The sequence below is a fragment of the Lycium ferocissimum genome, chromosome 11, assembly GCF_029784015.1.
Source record: "Lycium ferocissimum isolate CSIRO_LF1 chromosome 11, AGI_CSIRO_Lferr_CH_V1, whole genome shotgun sequence".
Classification (NCBI taxonomy): Eukaryota; Viridiplantae; Streptophyta; class Magnoliopsida; order Solanales; family Solanaceae; genus Lycium; species Lycium ferocissimum.
Window position 1 is genome coordinate 43,239,727 of NC_081352.1, and position 11,364 is coordinate 43,251,090.

The following is an 11,364-nucleotide window of genomic DNA, read 5'->3' on the forward strand; positions in this document are numbered from 1 at the left end:
AATAAAATATTTAGATTTAATTAATTTAAAAACCCGAGGAAATAAAAATTGAATCGTAGGAGGGACAAAATCGTGTCAACAATTGCCTTCACTCTCTTACTTCGCAATCCTCCGCATTGTATTACGAGCTCTTCCGTTGAAATCTTACTTTCTTCCTTGTGCGCCTAGTCTTAATTTGACTCCTTCTTCTTCTATAATTATTCCCTCAAGGTATCGTTTCGCTTATCTTACCTCTCAATCTTTAAATATGATTTTAATAATGCACAGACATCCTTCGTCAGTTCATTAGACTTTAGTATCCTTGGAGTATCGCATGCCTCTGGTAACCTGTGGACCCTTCGCAGGTTCTACGAGTAAAACGAAACTTCCCGTAGGGTAACATTTTGTATTCCAATATCCTTGCTTTATTATGTTATAGTCCTTATTCGAATCCTCGCATCATGTGTTACTTTCTCGACTTTCTTTAAAGGTCTTTAACTATCATTTGCTTTTATTTTTTTGATCTCAACCTTGGGTTGGCTATCAAATAGCTAAAGGTCCCCTCATATTATAATTTTATTGTCATCCAAAGAACTTTTCAGTAACTCGTTTGTTCCACCGCCTCGGTTGAATCATTTCGTGATTTCCTTTATTCTAACTGGCAATACCTTAGGCATATCATCTCGTGTTATTTCTCTATTTTTGACTCAAACCCTTCTATTGCCCCTTTACTCAAATTCCTCCTACTTCAGTTCTCCTACCACACATCCTATTGCAATCTTTACACAAGTATGCGTAGGTGCCCAAATCGCCCTAGAAAATATCTTAGTGTCGCTTTACGCTAGTCTTTATGCAAACCTTATATTCTTCTTATCTCTTTCAACCGATATCAAGGCTCAACTATGGCTTTTGCCCCCGCACTAACTATGCCTGTGCTGTCGTCTCAACCCACTTTACACCTTTCTTTAGTATACCCAAAATATTGTAACCGCATTGTTGTTACTAAACCCTTACTCTTCTTATCAAGTACTCACTTGGTCTCATTCTTAGCATACAAACATTCGTAGGTTGCATAACTATTCTTGTACCATTTGTATAAAATGTTTCTAATCTTAGTCATAGTCTTTCCTTCTCCTGGTTTATTCTGCTCTACATATCTTATTATACTAAACTCACTTGTTGTTTACTCCCGTCATGCCCTTTCCCTTCCTTTATTTATGTGTCACCATGTCATTAGCCAATAACTCCGTTGCCAACATCTTAACCTCTTATTCAGTATAGCCTTGCTATCCTTTATAATATCTTTTAAGTTACTCGTTACCATTCTCTTGTCGTGTTCTCCCTTTATATAAACATCCATCTTCAGGTGTCATATTTTCCAAGATCTTCTCCAATAATTCTCAGCACTGCCTCAAATACCATTTTGGCTTCTATCCGTTTATCGCTGGCTTTCAGATCTTACCAACTTGTTTCAACAGGATCTCACTTCAAGTCTAAGTTTTCACATCAAATGTATTGTTGTCGCTGGATTTCGTCTTTACACTTGCACTTTCTCATCCACTTCCCTCCTTGTGGTGTACCAACATCCTTATCTATTTATATTCCGCTCCATGCCCCTATTTCCAATTTTCAAATTCATGTGATTCCTTTCCAATATATTTGGTATACTGCACCATATCCCTGTCTTCCTCTGTATCATCTATAACTTAGATTACTAATGGATGACACCCTAACACGATTACGAGGCGGTGAGAACTCTCGATATATAGTACAAAATCTCATCTAATGGTTGATACTCGAGTAATGTAATTGATGTAGCAATTTGTCCGAAGCCGCATTCCCTTTGTTCCAAGTAGTAATTAGCTAGTGTTTATAGTCGTTTCAAATTCTCCACTCGGTAGCACTTATATTCTGATGATAAGTGTCCCAAGCTTTCTTATAACACTATCTTTACCCCAACGAATATCATCTGCTTCCTCTAGTAAACTCACAATACATCAGTTATTTCACAAATTCACAATTCCTGTCGCTTAAGGATTTCACTAATTTCGAGGTGAGGTCACATATACGCAAGTGACTTTTTATGCCTCATACTCTCTCTTGTAGTATATCCAATGCTAACTTCTAACTTACTCAAAATCATATCAAATTCGTCTTACAAGGGTCTTTGTCTTATCACCTTTTTGTCGTACTACACCTTAAGTTTGTAGCGATATATTTCGCTTTACGTCTGTCTTGAGTGCTTCCTTTAGTATTCCTTTCATTTTTCCGATCTATGTCCATCTTAATTGCACCTATTACATTTTCCTGTTTACTTTCCCTTTCAATCTTCAATGTCTAACTTTCACCTGTATGTATGACTACTTTTCATCCTAGATTTCAAAATTCCTATGGCGACGAGAACACCTTGGTCGCCGTTACTTATAAATACTGTCGACGGTCCCCTTTGGTTTCCATTCGCCACTATTAGGTAATAATTTATAGCAAATGCACATACATACGGGAATTTCACAAAGTCTCATATACCCGTAGTCGATCGGTCTCTATTCCGATCCGGTGATCTATAAGGCGAAGCATGCTTCTCGTCATCGTCTACCCAATCCGCTTGTCCGTTCTCTTCATCATCTCGCTCATTCGAGTTCGAGGAACGTAGATAACCGGGCAACTCCCCGGTTTACCGACGGCTGATAGTGGGCTGAAGTAATCCGTAACACTTACCGGGTAGCCTGCCTAACGTGGGGGCCTCCATAGGAGCAATAGTACCGCCTTAGGATCTCCTCCTCCGGTATCCCGCAGACGAATACTCGACGGATCCGTGTCATAACCGTCCTCGGGGGTCCTCTTCCCCGGATGTCAAAAACTCGGAGAAATCGTCGCCGGGTCCTTCCGAGGATCGGGGCCTACGGAATAACCGAGGCTCCCGCTTCAATAAAAGGTATAAAGGTGTCGAATCTTACCCTCACATATCGCACCTCGAGACGTACCTGATCCTTTGACGATCTGTTCTGTTATACTTTCTTATCCACCTCCTCTTTTTTTTTTTCAACTTTACATGTCAATCATATTTCAATATTCTTACCTTATTCAACATGCCTCTTTCGCACCGTAACTTACCTGTGTACCTTGTAAATCGTCAATATCATCGGTCGCTTTCCGTCGATGTCGTTCTTCACCGAAATCAAAGGGTAGTATAAGGAATTTCATTTCCTATGGCTCGGGCTTTATCGCACGATCTTAGATAAAGAAAGGTAACATCCTATATGTTCCGTAGCTTGTTTATAGATGCGGTGCACAACACACCGATAAACAAGACTCTACTAGACACGATCTCGCAGTACACTCCGAGGATGAACCGCTCCGATACCACTTTTGTCACGACCCAACCCCGTAGGTCATGACTAGTGCCCGACCCGGACACCCGTATGATACTCTACGATATAGTCAACCGAGACTACGACAATATGGAATTTACAAAAGAACTCCAAAAGTTCATAGCGTCATCACATATGTATATTCGTATAAACCGTCTCCCCGAGGAGTCACAACCGATCAAATCATAAAATGATATAAAGCCGACAAGGCGCCACTACACATCAATATCATGTCATATGCAAGCCGGCAAGGTCGCCACTACGGACGGACATCATATCATAGCACATCGTATAGACACAAACAATGTAACCGATACACAACCCACATATATGTCTACAGACCTCTAAGAGTACGAATAGTAAAATATGATGGGACAGGGTCCCGTCGTACCCCTGGATAACATATACATATTTATATCGTAGGATCTGTACTAAAAGTTTAGACTCCGGAACAACGGAGGTTCTCCAGACACCGAGTGGGTCCTAGGCCGACGGTCACCAAACCGATTATCCGTACGGCGGTACGAAACGTGTACTCGAAAAAGTGGGTCAAGATTTTAATACGTATCGAGTATATAAAGCATAAATATGAAAAGGGATCATATCTCGAAATAAGGTCACGTAAAAACAAGTACAAGCAGTTTAAATACCAAAACATTTGCCTTTGAAACATAAATCACGCATGTCAATATCATATATCATATCCGCCCATTAAGGGACTCCTGTGAACATGGTCGCCAATTGCCTTCTGCGCCATAACACAAGATACTCCAACATGGCATAACTCCATAACATGGCATAACTCCGTAACACAAGCATAACACTATAGCACAAGATACTCCATAACACAAAGATAACACCATAACACAAGATAACGCCATAACACAAAAGATAATACCATAACATATATATACCGTACCGGTCCTCTAGTGAGTGGACTTGGCGAACTATGCAAATGGGAAGTGTGCACGATAACATACTCGGCCCGAGACTCGGTGAAAGACATACTGAGGCATGCACGAGCAGAGTAATGAGAAACTATATGCAATTTAAAACATTTTCAAGACTCAATGGAATAATCTAAACGAACTGTCATTTGAAAATCAGGACAATAGTTATATCAAATATCTTTCAGATGTCACAAAGGATTACATCGAATAGAACTCCGTGAATCATATATACGCATCAGTATGTCAAAGACTCAATGGAATAATCAACACGAATTATCATTTGTAAATCAATACAACAACCATATCGAATACCTTTAACGCCACTCGGAACATATCAAACATCCCTCGATGTCATCATAAGTATATCAAAGAGCCGTAGGAATCATAGTCATATGTCAACATAGTATGAAACGTCTTATAGAAGTCCGGACACTAGTTATTATAGAGTTCCTAAGAGGGGGAACGATATATATCGACTATTATCCAACGTACGTAAAACTCGAAGAGTGAGGCTCAATCTCTGAGAGTTCTAACATCAAAAAGTGAATAAGAATTATAAATCACACTTAAAACTTATGAATAGAATTACCCCAAAGTCCACATCATTCATCACCTAGATCTAGGACATGCCAAACGAAAGAAAGGACAAATTTTTACATACTCAAGTGACGACTAATCGCAAAACCATTCGCTTTGTCGCTCTTTTTAGCCTATTTAACATAAAGGTAACGTTATCGTTAGTAACTATACTTTCTAGTTCTGTGAAATCCGTAGCCCATCGTCTTATAAACTTTTTTTTTTTTTTTTTTTTTTTTTAAATTATACATCCTTGTTTAGGTTTTCCATTAGTTATGGCTTAACGAAAATGGGCGTGATTTCCTATATATTCGCCTAACCGATTTTCAATTATTCTCGTTGACACAAAAATACCACCAACAGAGATATATATAAAATTCTCACAATCCAGCCATAACAAATCTAAATCCATTTCAACCCACAATTTCCTATAATATCAATTTTATGCATTTTCTTGCTTCCAATTTCGTCCAATCCAATTTTAATAACTCCATTACAACACTATTAACACAAGTACACCATAAACCAGAAAAATCTTACCTTAATTTTCTCGGAGGAATTTCTACTCTTAATTGCTCCAATTTCGCAATTTCTTCTTCCTCAATTCAATATCCAATGTTGCTATCACCTCCTTGAACTTGTACTACACTTGAAAATTAATCAAAACAAGGAATCAAATATTTTTTCCCAACAGCCATGGCTGGCCGAAAGTTGGCAGCCATGGCAATGTTCTTTTTTTTTTTTTTTCCCCTTTTGAACTAGTTTGAGCAAATGAATTATGAATGCAAATTTGTCCTTGACACCACCATATATATATGGTTGGCCCTTGATATACACGTGCCCCTCTTTTGTGACTCATCAAAATTAATTGCTTTGTTTTTTTTTTTTTTTTTTTTTTAAAATGGGTGGGGCCCACAATTTAAAAATTAAATTAATTAATTAATTAATCCCTAATCCCTACTTAATGATTTAATCATAATTAATTAGTTCCAATCTCCAATAATATTTCCACACCAAATAAAATTTTTAAATAATTTATGTTTTAATTAAAATTGAAAATTAAAGGTTTCTACTTTTTGTCCGAAAATGATTCCGCCTTTAACTTGACTCGATTTGATTGCGAATAATTTGACGTATAAATATACGGGGTATAACAAAACTAAATCCTGAATAACAAACGATAAGCTAAATCCTTAGTTTTGGATTGAACATCATTAACAGAATTTCCGAAAAGGATTAGTTAGTTAACATAATTTTTTGACGAAGGATTAGTTAGTTAATATAAAATTTTGTTCGTTATTACTTTAACTACATGAGTTAAGTAAATTATAATCAACAAGACAATATCATGGATTATTCAAAATAACTAATTAAATCCTCCATAACTTATCCTAGTTAAGTAAGTTCTAATTAGAGAATTTTTTTAGTTAATTTCAAGAATAATGAATAATTTAGTATTTACAAATACGATACCTCCATGGATCTCCGTTAATTATTTGTTAATTATGGCATTGTTAATATTTGTTAATTATGTCATTGTTAATATATTTATTTCTGAAATTGTTTTTCCCATGTTAATTACTTGTTTATCCCATGTTAATCGTTAAATAAATTAGTTCATTTTTTCACTAATAATATCTTCTCAACGCTCCCACCGAGGTTTGATCCTCGGTGGATGAGATAAAAAAAGTCAAAAGCCAAAGGCTTTACCACCAAGCCAAGTTGGTTAAAGTAACAATGTAGACACTTTTTATTATTTTGTATGTTCACTAATGCTATCTAACTTGTTTTCTTAAATTGAATTTGGAACCTTGAAATTGACATTGAAAACATCATTATCACGGGATTATGGAATTGAAAGATATTTTTCGCCATTAGATTTAAAAAAGAAATAAATGAAAATTGCGCACGAATTTGGGGGAAAATTGAAATTGAATGGGATAACGACGTTTTTGGAAAATTTAAAAGGCGGGCGAACGGCTTGCGGCCGATTGATGCATAGATCTCGAAAAAAATACCCAAAATCAAAAAAAAAAAATCGCATCAAATGGACATCCAAGCACAAAGTTATGGCCATTTAAAATTTCACCAACTTACAAATAAATTAGTGCGCAAAAGGTTTTTTAATGGGTTATTTTGGTACCCAAATCCACTTTTTGGGTTATTTAAGTTGCGGACTCAATTAGTTGGGGGTTGAAGGGTATAACGCAAAAAAAAAAAAAAAAAAAAAAATTACACATAAATAATTGATCATGAATTGATATTTTGCTAATTGATTATAAAAATAAAGTTACGCATTAATATAAAAATAACGTGAAACCCTAAAACATAAATAACTTAAAGCTAATGACAATAAGCCTTCAAACAAAATGGACTTTGAAAGACTTTTCAACCACTAAAACGACGAAGTTTTGTATATCCTTGATGTGTTGAGCCTACCTTATTAATCGCACAAAAATAAATAGGGTTCTATATAAAATATTCAAGTTTTGGAGTCTCAAGCATGATTAATCTATGAGCTAAAGTATGTAAAAAAGTGTGAAAGAAAGGAATAAAGAAAGAAAGAAATTAAAAAAAAAAAAAAAAAAAAAAAACAACCTTTAACGCATGAAAATCATGCGTTAAAAGGATTTAATCTGTCCGTTTCGCAGACCTTTAACGCATGATTTTAAATGCGTTAAAAGGTACTTTTTTATCTTTTTTTTTTTTTAGGTATTTTGGTTCATACCCTTTTTTGATTCCGGACTTTGTAATGTGAGCATTTACATAATAAAACTATTAAGGGAGGAACAAGCAAAAACACACCTTGAACCCGGTAAATACTTAACCTCAACCCACGTACACCAAATCATATGTTGCTCGACTTTATAAAGCGATTAGCGGTTGTGGTATTAGATGAAAAAGAAACTCGAACAATCTATTTCCACAACTTTTTACGATAGAATGACAATATAGTTAAGAGAGCTTTTACTTCTCCGACCAACAAATACTCCTTCCAAATGATTATGAAGAAGCATAAAGTCTAATGATAACACAGAGATGTGTCTATTACATACTATTTTGACGTGCATTTTCACCTCATTTATTACTTAACTATGATAAAGTCTATTTGTTTGGTGTAAACCAGAGGCGGACAAGCTTTTACCAATTTAAGTCAGATTGTCTAGATTCTGATCTGCATGGCTACTCAATCTACTACTGAAAAAATCATCTAGATTAGATTAAATCAGAATGTTGATAAAAGATATTATGGAAAAAATTGAAGCCACAATTTGTAATAACAAGAACATGATACGGTATGTACACGAGGACAAGTAGAAAATACATGAGTTGATAGGGTGACAAGGCAATGAGAAGGACTAACCAGAAAATAACAAAGCTTCATGGACCAAACCTTATCTATTAGTAGTATTATTTGGTATTCTAGCTTTATGACAAACTCATTTTCTATTACAAAAACCTCACCTTTTCCAAACAAAGAATCCATTTCTTGTCTGATATCTCTGCACATGCTTCTTTTCCTGATCAAGAAGGTCCAGTCAACCACATTAAAGTGAAGATCAATGCCAACCAGTTCTCAACAGGGAATTAGGTACGGGTTCGAACGAATCCCGTAGTTTTTTGCTTAGACCCTGTATTTGTATTAGGAAATGAAATATGTATAAATATGTAATCGCAAACCAGCAACTAAAGCGAGCTATGGGTTCGGTGGCAAGTTCAGAACCCATAAACTTCAAATCCTGGCTCCGCCGCTAATTCTCAAAATATTTTTCTATATGTATATGGAGGGAATCCTTTTATAGAAAAAAGAGAGCATTAGGATTACAAAGTTGAATACACAATAAGAAATCTTTAAGACATGCAGTAAGAGCAAAATAATGTGTGCTATAACCAAATGCAAGAAGTCAGGATTTTACACATAAACGCATATTGCTTACCTCTGGAGCTTAAAGTCAGAGGCTTCAAAAATCTTGGCAAACTCCGCGAAAAGAGAGAAGGGAAAAAGGAACAAGGGATAGAATAAATTTCCTTCTAGCTTCTCTAGTCAGAATGTTGAACTAGTTTCAAGTAACTTTCGATTATTTTTTCTTCTGAGAAGTCAGTATAGTATCCCTTCCCCACAGAAATACCCTCTTCCCTAGCAAGCCGCTCGACTTCAAGCTGTACTTGGTCACCACCAATCCTAGCTGGTTCCAGTAAATTGCAAGCAACCTCAATTGTGCCACCTCCGTGAGTTAGCGCCATGGATTGAACAGATGGAAGTCCACCTCCCCTTCCACTAACTTTCTTTGCAATTTTACGAGCAATGGATATGTCGTTGGTGAAGACCGGAATGTTATAGTTGTCAACCCACCTTGTAGCTCCAATTGTAATAACACCTTTTGCTTGAGTTGCTCGAGCAGGACCCTCGTCTGGCTTTAGTTGCAAGGTTTCAAATTCTGTCCCACCTCTCCACTGGTTCTCACTTGAATTAGGACGGAAATACCCTAGCTCCCTTCTGATTGAATCAAGCGATCTTCCCTCTTGATGTGCTGCTCCATATAAGAAGGTCGGGACTGCAGTCTACGTTTAAGACCACTTAGTGACATTCAAATAAATGAGCACTAACAACTTTTACAAAAACAAAAAAGAACGTAATTGTGTTCAAAGAACTTAAGTAGCACTTAATTAAAGGCTATGATGGTAGGTATTAGAGGTTATCTCCACAATCTAGTAACATCTTGCTTAATATCAGCTCTTCTCCAGGAGATACAAAAATAAAAAAGGAACTTGTCTTAAGCAACAGCTTTTGTATAATGATTTGATCCATCAAAGCTGGTCCAAATGCACCGTCCACCAGATCTAAAGTTTATGCAGATCTGTGCTTGTAATATGAGAGATATGCAACAGAAACACTAGCAATTTTTCAAACACTTCAGTAGAACTTAACTGAAGGCTGTGATGGTACATATTCAAGGTAATTTCTACTATTTAGATAAAACATTATCTGATATAAGCTCTTTCCAGGAGTGTGAATCAAGAAAATCTTGTGATAAGCCTATTGCTATTGTTAAATGATTTCATCGATTAATGGAAGTTGTTCGTAAGATGTCAAAATACCTCCTCTACTAAAATCTTAAGTTTATGTAGAGCTCTGCATCTGATCACACTCCATGATTTCCATGGTTTAATTGAAGTTCCAGTGATGACACTAACAATGGAATAACTAAAAGAGAACCATAGATATGCTTGCCTGGCACTAGTCAGAACAACATCTTATAAGAAAGTTAATTGGAGAAGAGACAAATTAAGCTCTGGAAATATTGATTGATACAAAGTGATTATACTATACTAGCAAATTACATTTTGAAAAGGCTTTAAATACAAGATAATTCTATGAATGAAGGTGAATAGAAGGTAGAGAAGTAGCTTCTTTGCATCATATGAACAGATAACTAATGCAGCAGTGTTATTCACAGAGCAGAATAATCAGCTATAGAGCAAGCACATAACCACCAAATATTGCACCTAACCCCATCCAATGGTAGCTTTTCCAAATGTAAGAACTACAAACCACTAAACAGATTTCAAAACCATAGCACCACATATTAGTCACAAATGGAGGTCGACTAATTTCAGTAATCCATCACTATTCAGTGCTTTAAAACTTATCTTCAATTTGAATATGACCTTGTGCCTTCCAAATTCCCATGTAATTTCTCAATTTTTTGTGTTAAAATTGCAATCTGTTTTAGCAGCATTCAAACAATAGTTGGTTAATCATAGACCACACAAAGTGAATTACTGAACAACACAACGCTAGATGTCGAACAAACAGCCATTTCTTCTTCCTTCTATTTTATACAAATGAATAATGAAACACGACCGGTCTCTCTCTAGTACATCAACATACTGCTATAAAAGAAAAAACAAGCTTATAATTGAGTATGGTTCTTCCATGTTTTCAAATCAAACCACTGTAAGCACTAAATTATCAAACCTTCCCTATCATATTAACCACATAATTTCATAGAAGTAAAGTTGTTAAGTTTAAAAAAAAAAAAAAAAATTATGATTAAAGGTGTTGAGAAGGTGAATGTTGGTACAATTAAGATTAAGAAATGGAAATGTATCACATACAGATAAGTATTCATGCAATTGATCTCTCTTTTGATGCAAATTCAAGACTCAATCTTTTTAAGCTACAATTTCATTTCAAATGCCAAAAATATAATTAGTCTTTCTACTAATGCAAAAAACCAAGATTCAATCTTTCTAGCTGCAATATCACTAAAAGATATAGTAAATGACAAACCTTGAAGATCAGAACCAACTTCAAATCCCAAAGACTTAGCAGTATCAGCAACTAAGTCCAAAGAAGTGGCACCCAAGGGGTGAAAACAAATATGGTCCACAACACCAAGTCTTGGATGAGTTCCACAATGTTCTTGAAAATCAATAGTCTCAAATGCAGCTTTAACCATAGCAAAAGATGCATTCTTTGGAAC

At 35.8% G+C, this 11,364-nt stretch overlaps 1 protein-coding gene across 1 annotated transcript in view; it reads right to left on the reverse strand.

Moving 5' to 3' along the window:
- Positions 1–8,655: 8,655 nt before the first annotated feature.
- LOC132038374 (uncharacterized) overlaps positions 8,656–11,364 on the reverse strand; it is a 3,427-nt gene continuing 718 nt past the window's right edge. The window contains exons 2-3 of the mRNA XM_059429050.1: positions 11,172–11,355; positions 8,656–9,432 (exon numbers count right to left, since the gene is read on the reverse strand). Of these exons, the coding sequence (XP_059285033.1) occupies positions 8,918–9,432; positions 11,172–11,355 (699 nt within the window). The 3' untranslated portion in view covers positions 8,656–8,917. The remainder of the gene's footprint in view (positions 9,433–11,171; positions 11,356–11,364) is intronic.